Here is a 19,400-nt window from a genome sequence, read left to right on the forward strand (position 1 = left end):
TTTCGAATTATGGTTTTCTCTTGGTATATGCCCAGTAGTGGGATTGCTGGGTCATATGGTAGTTCTATTTTTAGTTTTATAAGGAACTTCCATGCTGTTCTCCATAGTGGCTGTATCAATTTACATTCCCAGCAACAGTGCAAGAAGGTTCCCTTTTCTCCACACCCTCTCCAGCGTTTATTGTTTGTAGAGTTTTTGAAGATGGCCATTCCAACTGGTGTGAGATGATATCTCACTGTAGCTTTGATTTGCATTTCTCTGATGATTAATGATGTTGAGCATCCTTTCATGTGTTTGTTGGCAATCTGTATATCTTCTTTGGAGAAATGTCTATTTAGGGCTTCTGCCCATTTTTTGATTGGGTTGTTTTTTTTTTCTGATATTGAGCAGCATGAGCTGCTCATTTTTTCAATATTGAGCTGCATGAGTTGTTTATATATTTTGGAGATTAATCCTTTGTCCGTTGATTTGTTTGCAAATATTTTCTCCCATTCTGAGGGTTGTCTTTTCGTCTGATTTGTACTTTCCTTTGCTGTGCAAAAGCTTTCAAGTTTCATTAGGTCCCATTTGTTTAATTGTGCTTTTATTTCCATTACTCTAGGAGGTGGATCAAAAAAGATCTTGCTGTGATTTATGTCAAAGAGTGTTCTTCCTATGTTTTCCTCTAAGAGTTTTAGAGTGTCCAGTCTTACACTTAGGTCTCTAATCCATTTTGAGTTTATTTTTGTGTATGGTGTTTGGGAGTGTTCTAATTTCATTCTTTTACATGTAGCTGTCCAGTTTTCTCAGCACCACTTATTGAAGAGACTGTCTTTTCTCCATTGTATATCCTTGCCTCCTTTGTCATAGATTAGTTGACCATACGTGCATGGGTTTATCTCTGGGCTTTCTATCCTGTTCCATTGATCTTTATGTCTGTTTTTGTGCCAGTACCATATTGTCTTGATTACTGTAGCTTTGTAGTATAGTCTGAAGTCAGGGAGTCTGATTCCTCCAGCTCCGTTGTTTTCCCTCAAGACTGCTTTGGCTATTTGGGGTCTTTTGTGTCTCCATACAAATTTTAAGAATTTTTGTTCTAGTTCTGTAAAAAATGCCATTGGTGATTTGATAGCGATTGCATTGAATCTGTAGATTGCTTTGGGTAGTATAGTCATTTTCACAGTATTGATTCTTCCAATCCAAGAACATGGTATATCTCTCCATCTGTTGGTATCATCTTTAATTTCTTTCATCAGTGTCTTATAGTTTTCTGCATACAGGTCTTTTGCCTCCTTAGGTAGGTTTATTCCTAGGTATTTTATTCTTTTTGTTGCAATGGTAAATGGGAGTGTTTCCTTAATTTCTCTTTCAGATTTTTCATCATTAGTGTATAGGAATGCAAGAGATTTCTGTGCATTAATTTTGTATCCTGCAACTTTACCAAATTCATTGATTAGCTCTAGTAGTTTTCTGGTGGCATCTTTAGGATTCTCTATGTATAGTATCATGTCATCTGCAAACAGTGACAGTTTTACTTCTTCTTTTCCAATTTGTATTCCTTTTATTTCTTTTTCTTCTCTGATTGCCGTGGCTAGGACTTCCAAAACTATGTTGAATAATAGTGGTGAGAGTGGACATCCTTGTCTTGTTCCTGATCTTAGAGGAAATGCTTTCAGTTTTTCACCATTGAGAATGATGTTTGCTGTGGGTTTGTCTTATATGGCCTTTATTATGTTGATGCAGGTTCCCTCTTTGCCCACTTTCTGGAGAGTTTTTATCATAAATGGGTGTTGAATTTTGGCAAAAGCTTTTTCTGCATCTATTGAGATGATCATATGGTTTTTCTTCTTCAGTTTGTGAATATGGTGGATCACATTGATTGATTTGCATATATTGACGAATCCTTGCGTCCCTGGGATAAATCCCACTTGATCATGGTGTGTGATCCTTTTAATGTATTGTTGGATTCTGTTTGCTAGTATTTTGTTGAGGATTTTTGCATCTATATTCTTCAGTGATATTGGTCTGTAATTTTCTATTTTGTAGTATGTTTGTCTAGTTTTGGTATCAGGGTGATGGTGGCCTCATAGAATGAGTTTGGGAGTATTCCTTCCTCTGCAATTTTTTGGAAGAGTTTGAGAACAATGGGTGTTAGCTCTTCTCTAAACGTTTGATAGAATTCACCTGTGAAGCCATCTGGTCCTGGACTTTTGTTTGTTGGAAGATTTTTTTTTTTTTTTTTTTTTTTTTGCGATACATGGGCCTCTCGCTGTTGTGGCCTCTCCCGTTGCTGAGCACAGGCTCCGGACACGCAGGCTCAGCGGCCATGGCTCACAGGCCCAGCCGCTCCGCGGCATGTGGGATCCCCCCGGACCGGGGCACGAACCCGCATCCCCTGCATCGGCAGGCGGACTCTCAACCACTGCGCCACCAGCGAAGCCCTTGGAAGATTTTTCATCACAGTTTCAATGTACTTACTTGTGATTGGTCTGTTCATCTTTTCTGTTTCATCCTGGTTCAGTCTTGGAAGGTTATACCCTTCTAAGAATTTGTCCATTTCTTCCAGGTTGTCCATTTTATTGGCATAGAGTTGCTTGTAGTAGTCTCTTAGGATGCTTTGTATTTCTGTGGTGTCTGTTGTAACGTCTCCTTTTTCATTTCTAATTTTATTGATTTGAGTCCTCTCCCTCTTTTTCTTGATGAGTCTGGCTAAAGGTTTATCAATTTTATCTTCCCAAAGAACCAGCTTTTAGTTTTATTGATCTTTGCTATTGTTTTCTTTGTTTCTACTCTGATCTTTATGATTTCTTTCCTTCTACTAACTTTGGGATTTGTTTGTTCTTCGTTGTCTAGTTCCTTTAGCTGCAAGGTTAGATTGTTTATTTGAGATTTTTCTTGTTTCTCGAGGCAGGCTTGTATTGCTATAAACTTCCCTCTTAGAACTGCATTTGCTGCATCCCATAGGTTTTGGATCATCGTGTTTTCATTGTCATTTGTCTCTAGGTATTTTTTGATTTCCTCTTTGATTTCTTCAGTGAACTCTTGGTTATTTGGTAACGTATTGTTTAGCCTTCATGTGTTTGTGTTTTTTATGTTTTTTCCCCTGTAATTGATTTCTAATCTCATAGAGTTGTGGTCAGAAAAGATGCTTGATATGATTTCAATTTTCTTAAATTTACTGAGGCTTGATTTGTGACCCAAGATGTGATCTATCCTGGAGAATGTTCCATGTGTACTTGAGAAGAAAGTGTAATCTGCTGTTTTGGGATGGAATGTCCTATAAATATCAATTAAATCTGTCTGGTCTGTTGTGTCATTTAAAGCTTGTGTTTCCTTAATCATTTTCTGTTTGGATGATCTGTCCATTGGTGTAAGTGAGGTGTTAAAGTCCCCTACTATTATTGTGTTACTGTTGATTTCTTCTTTTATAGCTGTTAGCACTTGCCTTATGTATCGAGGTGTTCCTGTGTTGGGTGCATATATATTTTGAATTGTTATATCTTCTTAGTGGATTGATCCCTTGAATATGTAGTGTCCTTCCTTGTCTCTTGTAACATTCTTTATTTTCAAGTCTATTTTATCTGATATGAGTATTGCTACTCCAGCTTTCTTTTGATTTCCATTTGCATGGAATATCTTTTTCCATTCCCTCATTTTCAGTCTGTATATGTCCCTAGGTCTGAAGTGAGTCTCTTGTAGACAGCATATATATGTTTTTGTATCCATTCAGCCAGTCTGTGTCTTTTGGTTGGAGCATTTAATCCATTCTCGTTTAAGGTAATTATAGATATGTATGTTCTTGTTAGCATTTTCTTAATTGTAATGGGATTGTTTTTGTAGGTCCTTTTCTTCTCTTGTGTTTCCCAGTTACAGAAGTTCCTTTAGCATTTGTAGAGCTGGTTTGGTGGTGCTGAATTCTCTTAGCTTTTGCTTGTCTGTAAAGCTTTTGATTTCTCTGTCAAATCTGAATGACATCCTTGCCAGGTAGAGTAATCTTTGTTGTAGGTTCTTCCCTTTCATCACTTTAAATATATCATGCCATTCCCTTCTGGCTTGTAGAATTTCTGCCGAGAAATCAGCTAACCTTATGGGAGTTCCCTTGTATGTTATATGTCGTTTTCCCCTCGTTGCTTTCAATGACTTTTCTTTGTCTTTGATTTTTGTCAATTTGATTATATGTGTCTCAGCGTGTTTCTCCTCGGGTTTATCCTGCCTGGGACTCTCTGCGCTTCCTGGACTTGGGTGGCTGTTTCCTTTACCATATTAGGGAAGTTTTCAACTATAATCTCTTCAAATAGTTTCTCGGGTCCTTTCTCTCTCTCTCTTCTCCTTCTGGGACCCCTATCATGCGAATGTTGTTGTGTTTAATGTTGTCCCAGAGGTCTCTTAGGCTGTCTTCATTTCTTTTCCTTCTTTTTTCTTTATTCTGTTCCATGGCAGTGAATTCCACCATTCTGTCTTCCAGGTCACTTATCCGTTCTTCTGTCTCAGTTATTCTGCTATTGATTCTTTCTAGTGGATTTTTCATTTCATTTATTGTACTGTTCATCTCTGTTTGTTCTTTAATTCTTCCAGGTCTTTGTTAAACATTTCTTGCATCTTCTCCATCTTTGCCTCCATTCTTTTTCCGAAGTCCTGCATCATCTTCACTATCATCATTCTGAATTCTTTTTCTGGAAGGCTGCCTACCTCCACTTCACTTAGTTGTTTTTCTGGAGTTTTATCTTGTTCCTTCATCTGGTACATAGCCCTCTGCTTTTCATCTTGTCTATCTGTGAAGGTGGCTTTTGTTCCACAGGCTACAGGATTGTAGTTTTTCTTGTTTCTGCTGTCTGTCCTCTGGTGGATGAGGCTATCTAAGAGGCTTGTGCAAGCTTCCTGATGGGAGGGACTGGTGGTGGGTAGAGCTGGGTGTTGCTCTGGTGGGCAGAGCTCAGTAAAACTTTAATCCACTTGTCTGCTGATGGGTGGGACGGGGTTCCCTCCCTGTTAGTTGTTTGGCCTGAAGCAACCCAACACTGGAGCCTACCCGGCTCTTTGGTGGGGCTAATGGCAGACTCTGGGAGGGCTCATGTTTAGGAGTACTTCCCAGAACTTTTGCTGCCTGTGTCCTTGTCCTCATGGTGAGCCACACCCTCCCCGCCCCCCCCTCCCCTGCCCCCGGCCTCTGCAGGAAACCCTCCAACACTAGCAGGTAGGTCTGGTTCAGTCTCCCCTGGGGTCACTGCTCCTTCCCCTGGGTCCCGATGCGCACACTAGTTTCTGTGTGCCCTCCAAGAGGGTAGTCTCTGTTTCCCCCAGTCCTGTCGAAGTCCTGCAGTCAAATCCCACTAGCCTTCAAAGTCTGATTCTCTAGGACTTCCTCCTCCCATTGCCGGACCCCCAGGTTGGGAAGCCTTACATGGGGCTCAGGACCTTCACTCCAGTGGGTGGAATTCTGTGGTATAAGTGTTCTTCAGTCTGTGAGTCACCCACCCATCAGTTATGGGATTTGATTGTATTGTGATTGTGCCCCTCCTGCCGTCTCATTGTGGCTTCTCCTTTGTCTTTGGATGTGGGGTATCTTTTTGGTGAGTTCTAGTGTCTTCCTGTCGATGATTGTTCAGCAGTTAGTTATGATTCTGGTGCTCTACACGAGGGAGTGAGCACACGTCCTTCTACTCCGCCATCTTGAACCAATCTGGTAGGTTGTCTTTTGATTTTGTTGATGATTTCCTTCAGTGTGCAGAAGCTTTTTAGTTTGTTTATTTTTGCTTTTGCTGCCTTTGCTTTTGGTGTCAAATCCAAAAAATCGTTGCCAAGACTGATGTGAAGGAACTTCCTGCCTGTTTTCTTCTAGGAGTTTTATGGTTTAAGGTCTTATGTTCAAGTCTTTAATCCATTTGAGTTGATTTTTCTGTATGGTGTAAGATAGTGGTCCAGTTTTATTCTTTTGCATGTGGCTGTCCAGTTTTCCTGACACTATTTATTAAAGAGACTGTATATTCTTGTCTCCTTTGTCATGAATTAATTGACCACAAAAGTGTGGTTTTATTTCTGGGCTTTTAATTCTGTTCCATTGATCTGCATGTCTCTTTTTATGCCAGTATCATACTATTTTGATCACTATAGCTTTGTAATATGGTTTGAAGTCAGGAAATGTGATGCCTCCAGCTTTGTTCTTTCTCAAGATTTCTTTGACTATCTGGGGTCTTATGTGGTTCCATACATATTTGGGGATTGATTTTTCTCTTTTTGTGAAAAATATCATTGGAATTTTGATAGGGATTGCATTGAACCTGTAGATTCCTTTGGGTGGTATACACATTTTAATAATATTAATTCTTCCAATTCATGAGTGCAGAATATCTTTCCATTTATTTGTGTCATCTTCAGTTTCTTTCTTCAGTGTCTTACAGTTTTCAGTGTACAGGTCTTTCACCTCCTTGGTTAAACTTATTCCTAGGTATTTTATTCTCTTTGATGTTCTTTAATCTCTTATAATCTAGAACAGCCCCACTGCTTTTGTTTCCCATATTTGGATCTTTTGAAGGCACCAGGCTGGTTGTTTTACGGAACTGTCCCACTTTCTGGATTTATCTGATTGTTTCCTCATGGTGGTATTTAACTTGTTCATCTGTTATCTGAATGTCCTATAAAGGAGAAGTTAGGTCACACAGCTTGATGAAGTTCAGATTACACATTTTTGGCAAGTATACTTGAGAGGTGATGCTGGGTACCTCATACAGCATCACACATTGTTGGAGTATCTCACGATTAGTGATGCTAAGTCTGACCATGGCTTTAAGGTCTTGGCTACCAGATCTCTCCATCGAAAGTTGCATCCTCCCCTTGGCAATGATCAGTTTCTTTGTAGGGTGATTCTTTGGCAGTGTGCAGATGACACATTTTCCTGTCATCCTTTTCACCTATACTTGTTTTGATATCTAGTTTTGATGCTTACCTATTGTATTAGAGTTGCAAAATGGTAAGTTGCCAATTCTATCATTCCTTCTACGTGTATTGGCTGAGATTTTTCCATAAAGTTGAGCTTTGCCCCATCAACTGGGCTTTCCTTGAGCTCTGATATCTGTATTTTTTTTTTATCGAAGTATAGTTGATTTACAATGTTGTGTTAACTTCTGCTCTACAGCAAAGTGACTCAGTTATACATATACATACATTCTTTTTCATATTCTTTTCCTTTATGGTTTATTCCAGGATATTGAATGTAGTTCCCTGTGCTATACAGTAGGACCTTGATATCTGTTTTTTTGTTTGTTTGTTTGTTTGTTTTTGGCGGTACGCGGGCCTCTCACTGCTGTGGCCTCTCCCGCTGCGGAGCACAGGCTCCGGACGTGCAGGCTCAGCGGTCACGGGTCACGAGCCTAGCCGCTCCGCGGCATGTGGGATCTTCCCGGACCAGGGCACGAACCCGTGTCCCCTGCATCGGCAGGCGGACTCTCAACCACTGCATCACCAGGGAAGCCCCCTGATATCTGTATTTTTAAGAAGCTCCAAGTGACTGTTTAGATAGATTCTAATCAGGATCCTTTGATGACACAGAAAACACCTCATACTAGCTCCAGATTAAAAGGAGGGTCCCTAGGCACTTCTCTGGCAGTCCAGTGGTTAAGACTCCGTGCTCCCATGGCAAGGAGCATGGGTTCGCTCCCTGGTCGGGGAACTAAGATCCCGCATGCCATGTGGTGTGGCCAAAAAATAATAATAAAATAAAAAATAAAAGGAGATGCTTGGCAAGACACAGGGGGCTCTCCCGTGTCCAGCCACAGGAAGTACAGCTTGGCTTAATGGGAATTGCAAGTGGTGCAGGTGCTCCTTTCTTGGGCTGTTTTCTCTGCCGCCGTCTGCATATTGGCTACTTTCCACGGAAATATGCCTTCTCTGAGGCTCTGCTTCCCCATGTCTTGGCTTCAGACAAGGATTTAGGCAGGCTCCAGGCCTCTTATCTGTCTGGGTGTCATAACTCATACGCCCTCAGCAGAGAATCTCGCTCATCTCAGGAAGCTGTCCATCGGCAGCGGCCTGTGGAGAACACACACCCCAGCGGCGGCTGGGCGGTTCAGGAGAGCAAGGGGTTGGAGGGGTGCCGCTGGGGCATGGCTAAGACTTCCTCTGGGTTACTCATCTCAGGGGCTCCGTGACCCTCCAGGTACTGATTCAGGCCTCCAGGCCCAGACCCCTTAAGAGACAGAGATGGGCTTTGCATTTCTCAGCCCAGAAATGTCTCCTGACCAGGTGCCCCAGAAGTTAATTCCGTCTACCTGTGCTCCGAGTCCTTCCAGGCCTAGGATTCCAGCAGCACCGTCTGAGCAGCCCTTGTCTCCTCCTCTTCCCCGCAGCCTGCCGTGGAGGTGCCCCAGTATGTGGGTATCCGGCTTCTAGTAGAGGGCTCCACCATCAAGAAGCCCCTGGCGATGTGTCACCGGCAAATAGAAGTCCGCCCAGCCCTCCCTCACCTGCTGACCCAGCGAGGCTCTGGGGAAGGCAAGGACTCTGGAACCCTTACCCACAGGTCAGCTTCTAGGAAAGTTGCTGGGGCCAGGAGCCCGGGGCACACTGAGAAGCCAGACTCCACTGCCACCACCTCGGCCCCTGGAAAGGGGAAGAAAGGCAAGGCGAAAAGTGCCACAGCCCTGGTCCGCCCCAGTCTCCGGAAGTGGGACCCCCGGCAGCACGATGATGGGCTGCATTTTCACCATGACCTTTGCTAGTGGGGACAGGCATCCCCACCCCTTGAACAGATTGCCATTGAGTCTGAAGAACCCCCAGGCCCTGGGTAAGACCATTCCCCCAGAACACCCCAGGGTCTCAAGGCAATTTCTTCCTGCTCTCCAGGCCCCTCCTAACCATCTGGATTTGTCCCCACCCAAGAGCCACCGGTAGTGAGTAAAAGCCACCACTTACAAAAGTATTTTTAAAAAACACACAACCAAATGAGTATCGTCCCCTCCAAAGTAGTCACTCAGCCAGGCAGTTGTGCTCATTTCAAAGATGCCAGGACTCAGTCCCAGGTTGATCTCTCTCCAGAGCCCAATCTTTTCCTGCTGCAGTATTCTGTCTTTGCCTCCATGCAAAGTCACCTTGTGGAAAGGAACTAATACTTGTACAGCACTTAACAGTTTACACTGTGTTGATACCTGACCAGCTCCTTTAGTCCTCACAACCTAGTGAGGTAGGTGCTATTATCCCCATTTTCCAGCTGAGGTATCAGGAAATTTAAGGAAGTTGCCCGAGGTTGCACAGCTCAGAAGGGGCAGAGCTGGGATGCAGACCCAGGTCTGTTGGACTCCAAACCCTGTGTTCTTCCCACAGCCTCTGGAGAAGGAACCGGGTGGGCTCCATCTGCCCTCACACACCCCAGCCGTCAGCTCCCCTGCCTCCCCGCCCTCCATGCACACCTGGAGGGGCAGCTGGTCAGCCTGGGGCTCCCCAGGCCCTCACAGCCCATCACCACTTCCCCACCCTCCACAGCACAGCACAGCAGCCTTCTCCCCGTGTGCTCCGACCCCAGGGGCGGGGCCTCAGACTGCAGCCCAGCAGGCTGGTGGGCTCTGAGGCCCTGTCGACCACAGGCAAGGCCTTGATGACTCTACCTACTGCCAAGGTTTTGATTTCCCTCCCACCTAACCCTGAGCTCAAGCTGGAGCCCAACGCCCTGAAACCAAGAAAGGTGGGCCTCGAACGGTGACCCATACCCTGATGGGCAATGCTGAGAACTGGGGTTAGGGCTGGAAGGGCACAGGTAGAGGGTAGCTCCCAGGCTGGCCTGAGCCCCAAGGGAAGGGCTTGTATCCCTCAGAACCCCCTTCCTGAACAGATTCCTGATCTTCTCTCCCCTTCTCTCCTCCTTTCACACCGAGGCTCCTGCTCCCCAGCGCTTTCATGGTCCCCCACTTGGAAATAACTTGTGGTCTCAACCCTTTGAAGTCGGAAATCTTCCTAGCACCCGTAGGAAGATCAAGGCCAAAGGCAACTTCAAGGCCAGACTCTGCGACAAACCCAAGGCTGAGACATGCCTCATGGCGACACTGAGCCTTCCGGGACCCCTGCCCCTTATCAGTGCACACCAGGGTCTGGGGGGCATGAGGGACGTGTGGCTACAGAAGTCCTTGCTTCGATCGTCACTGCCCTTATCCTGGACGCAGCACCAAGGAAAAAAGCAAATGAAGTACTTGAGGCTTGGCTTCTTTTCTCTTAGAGGGTGAAGAGAGAGTAGGGTGCGGCTCTGTACCCCAAGGTCCAGAACAAGAGCTAGAGGCCATCAGCAACTCCTCCACAAAGCAAGGCCCAGACTTCCCACCCAGTGACAGACATGAGGCATCCTGTCCAGGGACTCCCCTGGCATCTCTGATCTCGGGGTGGGAGGATAAGTCTCATGTTACAGATGAGGAAACTTGAGTCTGAACGAGGAGACATGGCTTGCCCAAGATCATGTGGCAGTGAGCAGAAGGCTGGGACACATTACCACGACTGCTGAGCCCTGTGGGTCTCCCCAGTCCCCAAGCCCAGAGGAGGAGCTGGGCTGGCAGCAGAATGACATCTAATGGGCACAGATTTACAGCAGGAGACACAGCAGAAGAGTGGACCCAGCCCTTCTCCAGATGAAGTGGGTCTCTCCCTTCCTCTGCAAGGGGCCAAGGTCACCTAAAAAGGAAATATCCAATAAGCCACACCCATCTGAAAAAGTTTGGTATTTCTTAATTGTAATGGGTTGAACATTGGTATGTCTTCCTGGAACCTGTCAATATGACTTTATTTGGAAAAAAGGGTCTTTGTAGATGTAAGTACGTTAAAGATTTTTAGATGAGATCATCCTGGATTATCCAGATGGGGCCTAAATCCAATGACAAGCATCCTTACAAGAGACAAGAGAAGACAAACAGAGGAGAAGGGCATGTGGAGACAGAGGCAGAGACTGGTGTGATGCAGCCACAGGCCGGGAAGAGGCAAGGAAGGATTCTCACCGAGAACCTTCAGGGAGAGCACAGCCCTGCTGACACCTTGATTTTGGACTTATGGCCTCCAGAACTGGGAGACAATCCATTTCTGTTGTTTTATGCCCCTCAGGTTGTGGTAATTTGTTGCAGCAGAAGCCCTAGGAAACTAACACACTAGTCAAATGAAGATACATAAATTCTGTATATTTATGAATCCGGTCTTGCACAGCTGGACCAGGAGATGCGTACTAGCAGGCTCACAGCAGCACTGTGGTAACAGTTGACGACCTAAGTGTCCATTAACAGTCAGATGGGTAGACTGCAAGCTCTGACATTCCAACTCCACGCCACACAACGGATGCATTTCACAGCGTAGAGCGAGAGCAAGTCTCAAAAGGATATATGCAGCACATTCCATTCCAACAGAAACTTCAGAAACAGGGCAAAATGAAATATTTTGTTTAGGGATGCATGTATATGTGGTAAAACTCTACAGAAGAAAGAAAGAATTCTCCCAAGTCTGGGCAGTGGTTTCCAACCTTGACTGAACAACAGTACCCATTCCAGAGCTTTTAAAAAAGATCTGATGCCAGGGTCTCCATCCCAGACTGGTGAAACCAGCATCTTTGGGGTGCAGTCATGGGAGGCATGGGTGTTTTTTTTTTAAGCTTTCTGAGTGGGCAGGGTAGGGGCTTCTCATGTCGGGCCAGGGTTGAGAGCTGCTGTTGTTTAGGATAGAAGGGATGCTTCTATTTTGTGCCGAGTGGTGGTTATGTGGGTGTCACCTTAGAGTTAATTCTTTAAATCGCAGAGATGTTTTATGCACTCTATGTTTCACATAGTTCACGTTTTTTTAAAGTGAAAGATCTAACATCTTCACTTAAATGAGTAGTCAAATACATAGAGACAGATGACATAACGGTGGCAACTGGGGCTGGGAGGGGTGGGGGAGGGGGAGTTGGTATTTAATGGGGAGAGTTTCAGTCTGGGAAGATGAGAAAGTTCTGGAGATGGATGGTGGTGATGGCTGCACGACAGTGTGAATGTCCTTAATGCCACTGAACTGTACACTTAAAAATGGTTAAGACGGTAAATTTTATTAGGTGTATTTTACCACAGTTGTTTTTAAAACCTAACATTTTCTCTCAGCTAGAACTGGGCCAGAAACAGCCAAATATAAAGACCACATACTGAACTCAGCAGAAACCACGGTCCATGATAAACATTTTCTTTCTCAACAAATCCTGAAAACGATACTATGAGGGTAGGTACTTTTATTATCGCAGGTCCAGAGAGGTGAAGTCATTTGCCCAACACCACACAGCAAGTGACCTTAGGATGTGATCTTAAGTTTGTCCAACTACAGAGGATCTTACACTGTGGCCTTCTGCGTGTTGAGCAATGACCTCACTCTCCTCGGGCCTGGCTGCAGCCCATTGGCCCTCCAACCCCCACTGCTTTCCAGCGGGAACAGAAGGACTATTGGTAGTGGAGCCCCAGGCAATGCAGGGTCCTGGAGAAATAAGAGGGCAAAGGTGCCAGAAGCTTGATGGGTGGGTCCCTGGGCCTGGCACCTGGGAGGTAGAGACAATGCAGGTGGAGGTGCAGGGGCAGCTGGGCAGCCTGGGAGGGGGTCAGGTGGAGGCGGCTGAGGAGGGCTTCATCCAGGACCTGGGGTGGGAGAGACATGTCAGCATTGAGCCAGGTGAGCTCTAAGCAAAATGGGAGTGAGGCAAGTACTTCCTCCTCCCTCTGCGTCGGTGTTCTGCATGCCTCTCTACACGTACACACGTACACACTCAAACACACACGCTACGGCAGAGACCAGCTAGGGGGTCACCGAATCAGTTTCCTGGGCATTCCGTGAAACTACATTTCCCAGCCCCTCCTGCAGGTTGGTGAGGCCGTGTGATTGAGCCCCACTGAATGCCACAGGAGTGTAAGCATGTATCCCGCTTCCAGATCTGGCCCGAGAAAACCTCCCCCGTGAACCTGCCCTGTCTCCTCCTCCGCTGGCTGGATAGCCACAGCCTGGGTCCCTGAATGACCCATGCTTGGAGCAAGCCCATCTCTACCCTACCGCCATTAATTGGACTTAACACGGAAGGAAGTTATTGTGTTAAGGCTCTGGTACTTGAGGTTATTCTGTTAGAGCAGACAGAGTGACCCAAATAGACACACACACCCTCTTTTACCCCTTATATCAAAAAGAATGGCAGGGCTTCCCTGGTGGCGCAGTGGTTGAGAGTCCGCCTGCCGATGCAGGGGACACGGGTTTGTGCCCCGGTCCGGGAAGATCCCACATGCCGCGGAGCGGCTGGGCCCGTGAGCCATGGCCGCTGAGCCTGCGCGTCCGGAGCCTGTGCTCCGCAGTGGGAGAGGCCACAACAGTGAGAGGCCCGCGTACCGCAAAAAAAATAAAAAGAATGATTCAGATGTTCTGGGTTTTAGGGAGGGATGATCAGGTAACTAAGACTCGAAAAGGGAGCTCCCTGGGTCCCTGGCAATAGCAGTGCTGTGACTATTACTATCACTAGGGTGATCCAGAGGGCATATTTACCCCCAGAGAACAGCCCAAAGGAAGGCCCTGGGGGGAAGGGAGGATAGAAGGGTCAGCAGAAGTCCCTGGAAAAAAAAAAAAAAAAAAAAAAAAAAAAAGAATGGCAGACTTAGAAGGGCCTTTAGAAATCAGCCAGTTCGACTTCCTTATTGAACAGTTGGGCAGAAAGAGACCCAAGAGAGGGGGTTTCACTTGCTCAGGGCCACAGAGCAAGACAGGGCTATAGGGAGCTATGGAAGCCCAAGCTGCATAGCTAATGTCTGGAGATGCTCTCCACCCCCACCCCCAGCCCACCCCAAAAGGCAGCCAGCAGGTGGGCTTGGGTACCTGTCTTTGGGGCCTGGTGCTCTCAGCAGGCAGCAGAAAGCGCTGGCCCAGAACAGTGGCCACACGGGCAGAGTGCGTGTGGTCCCCGAGCAGAGGGCAGAGCCGTAGTGCCATGTGCACCTGTAGCTGGCTGGGAAACGCTAGAAGACAAGAGAGACAGGACAGATGGCAGGCAGAGGCTCTTTCTGTCCACCCGGTATTGCCCCTCCCCTTTCCCCTGGGGAGATGCCACCCCCATTCTCAGATGGTGTGGTTTCAGAGAGGTGAATGCTACCACCGCTGCCCGTGGAGAGGGGTGCATGACCAGGTCGCGACAGTCAGCTGTTAATCCACTGGCCCTGCGGGATTCGTCCATGAAGAGGGGCAACCCTGAATTTACTGTGAAGCTACTGGGAATGAGGAACACTCTTTCCCACTGGGGTGTGAGGCTGGGGCTGCTGGAGCGCCTGCCATCTCTGCCCCCTCGGGGAGAGCCTGTGGGAGGAAGAAGCCAGCGGGCAGGAGGCGAAAAGAAAGTGAGAAACAGCTTCCTGATAATATCCTCCGAGCCTCCGGATGCAGCCAGGCCTGAACTTTGAGTTACCTGAGCCAATAACTTCCCCTTTTAGATTACACCAACTTGAACTGGTTTTGGGGAAACTTAAATGGTACAAAATTGTTCACATAAGTAAACTTATTAATCCTCCTGACAACCCTATAAGGTGAGTTCTATGATCATTCCCACCTTATAGACAGGAAAACCAAAGCTCACAAAGAAGTGACTGGCCCACCGTAAGCTGGGATTCAAACCCAGGAGCTGTCCTCTGCTTTCACATCTGGCAATATGCTGGACTGGATAATCTAAAAATCCACTTCTTATAAACCACCTAGAAACACTGGAAAAGTTTAATGATCATCCTTCTAAATACACAGCTGGGCACAGAGGAAAGTAAGGTCCCCAGACGAAGATACAAAAGGAAAACAAATCCAGAGCACAGGGAAGCCAACGTTTCACCTATTCCAGGATACTGCCAATCCTGGGATGCAGGGGGCTTGGGTTTAAGTAGCTACAAGGGGCCAGGGGTGAGGTCTTGGTGCCCAAATGAAATCAGAGAGGCTACATCTTCATTGACAGGATGGACGAGGAGAAAAAGCCAGCCACCAAGGAAGGGAGATGAGAACCCTAGGTCTGGATGAGGGGAAGAAAAAAATTCACAACCGTGAGCTGCTCTCTCAGGTTTGGGGCTCTAATACCACTTGCTGTGAACTTCCAACTGAAACATTAATATTTAGGTCCTGAAGCAGTGACATGGGGCACTCAGCAGAAGCAAAGGCAGAACCTCTCCTGAAGTCGCCACCTCCAATGAGGCAATAAAGGATTTCCACTGATAAAAGCCCAGCTTAACCTGAATTCACAATCCTGGATCACAGAACAAGAAGGAAACAATCCACCAAGGGGAGAGAGTCTGCAGGAAACCAACAGATTAGACCCTCAGAATCTCAGACAATGGAATTATAGAAACAACATAAATATGTTTTAAAGACAAAAAAGAACAAGTAATATGAGAAAAAAACAGGTACCTTATTTTTTGGAAGGCCATTTGTATGTGTAAAAGAACCAACTAAAAAAAAAAAGAACCAACTAGAACTTCTAGAAGTGAAAAATACAATCAATGGGTAGGTTAAACTGGCAGGTTAGATCCAGCGGAAGAGAAAATTACTCAACTGGAAGGTAGATCTAAAGATTACCCAGAAAGCAGCAGAGATAAAGACACGAAAAATGTGAAAGAAAAGTTGAGACATAGCAGTAGAATGAGAAAGACGTCTATCAGGCATTCAAAAGGAAGGATGCAAGAGGCACATTTGAAAAGGGAACTTTCCAGGATGGATGAAATAGATTAATCTTCAGACTCAGGAAACACAGTGAATCCCAAGCAAGATAAATAAAACTAAACCCACACACCTGGATTCACCATAGGGAAACTACAGAACATCAAAGGTAAAGAGAAGACGTTGAGATCAATAACTAAGAGAAAAAACAGGTGAGCTGCAGAGGGGTGACCATCAGACTGATAGGAGAAGCACTGCCCCTCCAGGTGGAGCTGGTCACATACATCCTTACAGTCCATCAAATGCTCCCCAGGCTGCCACTAAAACTACCACCACCCTCCCACCTCCTGCCTCCTCCAGCCAAATACCATTTGCTTAGTCTGGCTGGGGCTCCAGACCCACCTGTCAGTGGCTGCAGCTGGACCAGGGCACAGCCAGAGCCCATGGCCACCACACGGAAGTAGCTGAGGGTCCTCTTGACACCTTCCGAGATGTCCTTTCGGGATGGGGACTTCACTGGAACTACCTGTGGTGGCAGCCCCCAAGAATGAACAAGCTTCACACACACCTGGCAACAACCCACAGACTCTCCTTGCTCCCAACAGACTCAGGACAGGGCCACAGTATAGGCAGTCGTCACTCGCCTGTATTAGGGGTCTGGAGGGCCAGTCACCCCACGTCTATACCCTGTAGGGGTAATATGTCTGGAAGGGCCCCTCCTCTTCCCCACCTAGACCCTGACTCACAAGATTGACCCCATCAATGTGTTCCAGTTTCAGAGCTGCTTGGATCTTCCCCTCAGAAGTAGCTGGGATCCCATCAGTGACAGCACTGAGAAAGAGGCAAGACGAAGTCACGCAGTGGCTTTTGCTGGGACCTGCCCATTGCCCTGGGAGCCTCCCAGCCCCTCTCACCAGTAGGTGACTGTGGGTCTCCTGGCTCTCTGTGAATGAGTGAAGAACTTCTGGAGGCGGCTTGCTGTCTGGGGACAACTGGAGAGGAGTACAAGCCCAGAGGTTTCCCTGGAGGAAGGAGACAAATCACAAAAGTTAAAATCCCCTGGGCTCACCCACACAAAAAGGAGACCCCGGACTTCCCTGGCATTCCAGTGGTTAAGACTCTGCACTTCCAGTGCTGGGGGTGCGGGTTCAATACCTGGTTGGGGAACTAAGATCCTGTATGCCGCTTGGCACAGCCAAAAAAAAAAAAAAAAAAAAACCCCCGTCATGGCCACGGAGCCTGCGCGTCCGGAGCCTGTGCTCCGCCACGGCAGAGGCCACAACAGTGAGAGGCCCGCGCACTGCAAAAAAAAAAAAAAAAAAAAAAAAAAAAAGACCCCTAGAAAGGAACACCTGACCTGCCTAAGACCAAACAGTAACATCAGAACTATAACCCAGACCTCCTCTTGGGAAACAAGTAAGTCTTCCCTGTGTTTGATAATAAAGAGTACGTTGCTTAAATGTGTTCCTCATTTTGCTCTGGCTCCCAGGGGGCTCAGAGCCAAACATCATAACAATTACCACCAACTGTTGAGTGTCTACCATGTGCTAGGCACTGTACTAGGAATTTTATATATATTAGCTATTAAATAATTAAATTCCCCACAAGCAAGCCCATGAGTTTGTGGAACTGCAGAAACATTTCATCTCAAGCACCATCTCTAATAGATGGCAGTTAGAGGAAAGAATATCACAGATCAGTTGACAATACCTGCCATGAATACGGAATTAGAGAAGTGACTGCACACTGAGCATAGATATTATTAGCTCTATTTTATGATTAAAGAAACTGAGGCTCAGTGATAGCTAAGATCACAGTTTATGCATAAGGATTCGAACGCAGATGTATCCACTTCCTCCTCCTTTTCCTTGTATCCTACCTCTGTGATCCCAAACCAGCCCAAGGAAAATGTCTCAGTTTATTCCCAAGTAGTTATGCCCCCACCCCAGATGGATGCCTGTCCTTCTACCTTCCTCTCACCCCCACCACTTACTTCCCAGATGCTCGGACAACCTGGAGCTCCCGCTCCCCAAGCCCCAGGGACTGGCTCAGCTCCGGGAGCACTGAGAGCAACGTCAGCTCTCCTGGTTTTCCTGGGGAAAAAAAAGGAAGAGTACAAGTTGCTCCCAGAGGCAACTTTATCCCACCTTTCCTTTCTCTTCACTATTTTGTCCCCTTAGAGACATCAAAACCCCTTCCATTGCATCTCTTTCCCCTGCCCATACCTGTCACTGGCAGGCCCTGTGGCTTGTTCACTGTCACCAGAGGTCCTGAAACATAATACATAAACATCATCAACAGCAAATGCAGTTTACAAAGCACTTTCTCAATTCATATTATCGTGTGGTCCCAGTACAACTCTCATACATGAGTTATCATCCTGAACTTTCTGAACCTTGCATATGCTAAGCTGGCTGCCTGCCACATCAGGGCCTTTGCACTTGCTGTTTCCTCTCTCTCAGATTTTCACGTGGCTGCTTCCTTCATATCACCGTGGCTCAAATGTCACCATCACAAAGAGGCCCGAGTCTCCAAGCTCATGTCTGCTCCCTTCCTGCAGTTCCTCCTCATCGCTGTTTTATTCATAGCACTGATCACTAGTAAGTACCTTTTTCATTTATTTTCTGGTTAATCAGTTTCTCCCGCGGAAATGTTGGCTCCCTGAAGGCAGAAACCATATTTATTTTGTTCAGCACTGTATAGCCATGTCTAGAACAGTGCCTGGAACATAGCCTATGCTCAATAAATAGCTGAGAAAATTTAAAAATCACCGGAGACTGAGGCTCAGAGAAATTATTCTCCTAAAGCCACACAGCAAGCTGATTACAGAGCCTAGATATGGCTCCGAAGCCTGTGTTTTGCCCCTCAATAAACACTTTATTACAGCAATTTCCTTTACAGAGAGCCTACTAGTGCAGAGCTCTCTAGTTATTTACACTTTCCCACCCCACAGCCCTATCCCCATGATGCTGAGGCACAGAGAGATTACGTCTCTGGTCCCAGCTGCTATGGCTAGTGGGAGGCAGAACCAGGATTTGATCCCACAGGCTTTAGTAGGGAACCCAACCAGATGCTCAGAAGGCTCAGGTGAAGACTCCTCCCCTTCTGGGTCTCCCTGCAGCTGTCCCTCCCACCCCTCACCTTTCTGATCCACCACAGCTGCCCTCAGCACATCAACCAGCTCCTCCCTACTGAGGTTCTCTGGCCGCAGCAGCCCCGAGAAAGGCTGGTCATCCAGGGCCCCCGACCGTTTACTGGAGCCTCGACGTTGCTGCTGATGCCTGGAAAAGGTTAGGTAAGCAACAGGAGAATCATTGCCGCCCGTTCTTATCTCCACACACCTCTTCCTAAATGCTGCGGCTTCCTACTAATTCTTCAGAAAGCCTGGGTTGAGTTTCCCGAAATGTTGGGTTCGACTGGCCCCACTGTACAGAAGAGAGAACTGAGGCTCAGAGAGGTCTACTGACCAGTTTAGGGTCACACACCAGAGCTGGATTAGAACCCGTATCTGCCTAACTCCGGATCCCGCACACACCCTCCCCCGGCCCCAACCTCCCTCCTACACAAAGGAGGGCGGGGGTTTCTAATCACCGGGCCTCGGTGCCAAAGCTTGAGGCTGTGCGCGCTGCGCGTACCCCCGGACCCCGCCGCCAGCCACCCCAGACCTGGCCCAAAACACGATAGCCGCCCATCTCCGGAGCGAGGACAGTGCGCATGTGTCCAGAAGGGCTCCCCGGAGATGCCTCACAGCGCGCTGATTGGTCAGATTGACTGTCAATCGGAAG

At 46.8% G+C, this 19,400-nt stretch overlaps 2 protein-coding genes across 2 annotated transcripts in view; one reads left to right on the forward strand and one right to left on the reverse strand.

Moving 5' to 3' along the window:
- The window catches only part of TTLL3 (tubulin tyrosine ligase like 3), a 29,034-nt gene extending 18,882 nt beyond the window's left edge, over positions 1–10,152 (forward strand). Inside the window, 4 exon segments of the mRNA XM_007472250.1 lie at positions 8,322–8,466; positions 9,426–9,652; positions 9,843–9,969; positions 9,972–10,152. Coding sequence (XP_007472312.1) covers positions 8,322–8,466; positions 9,426–9,652; positions 9,843–9,969; positions 9,972–9,991 — 519 coding nt within the window. The 3' untranslated portion in view covers positions 9,992–10,152.
- Positions 10,153–12,182: 2,030 nt separating this feature from the next.
- Positions 12,183–19,331, reverse strand: RPUSD3 (RNA pseudouridine synthase D3). The gene is made up of 9 exons (XM_007451532.1): positions 19,207–19,331; positions 18,757–18,896; positions 17,841–17,885; positions 17,609–17,708; positions 16,530–16,637; positions 16,362–16,446; positions 16,018–16,141; positions 13,807–13,946; positions 12,183–12,590 (listed from the first exon to the last, which is right to left on the reverse strand). The coding sequence occupies exons 1-9, from the start codon at positions 19,329–19,331 to the stop codon at positions 12,399–12,401; spliced, it is 1,059 nt and encodes a 352-aa protein (XP_007451594.1). The 3' UTR covers positions 12,183–12,398.
- Between the last annotated feature and the right edge of the window lie 69 nt (positions 19,332–19,400).

The sequence above is a fragment of the Lipotes vexillifer genome, unplaced genomic scaffold, assembly GCF_000442215.2.
Source record: "Lipotes vexillifer unplaced genomic scaffold, Lipotes_vexillifer_v1.1 scaffold261, whole genome shotgun sequence".
NCBI lineage: Eukaryota > Metazoa > Chordata > Mammalia > Artiodactyla > Lipotidae > Lipotes > Lipotes vexillifer.

Bases quoted from the DNA above. Each gene is read 5' to 3' on its own strand.
- RPUSD3 (XM_007451532.1), bottom strand. From the start codon at position 19,331: ATGCGCACTGTCCTCGCTCCGGAGATGGGCGGCTATCGTGTTTTGGGC. The intron at 16,638-17,608 runs GTAAGTGGTGGG...TCCTTCCTCCAG, and splicing joins GTTGTCCGAGCATCTGGGAA to GGAAACCTCTGGGCTTGTAC. The intron at 12,591-13,806 runs GTACCCAAGCCC...CTCCCACCCCAG, and splicing joins GCACCAGGCCCCAAAGACAG to GTCCTGGATGAAGCCCTCCT.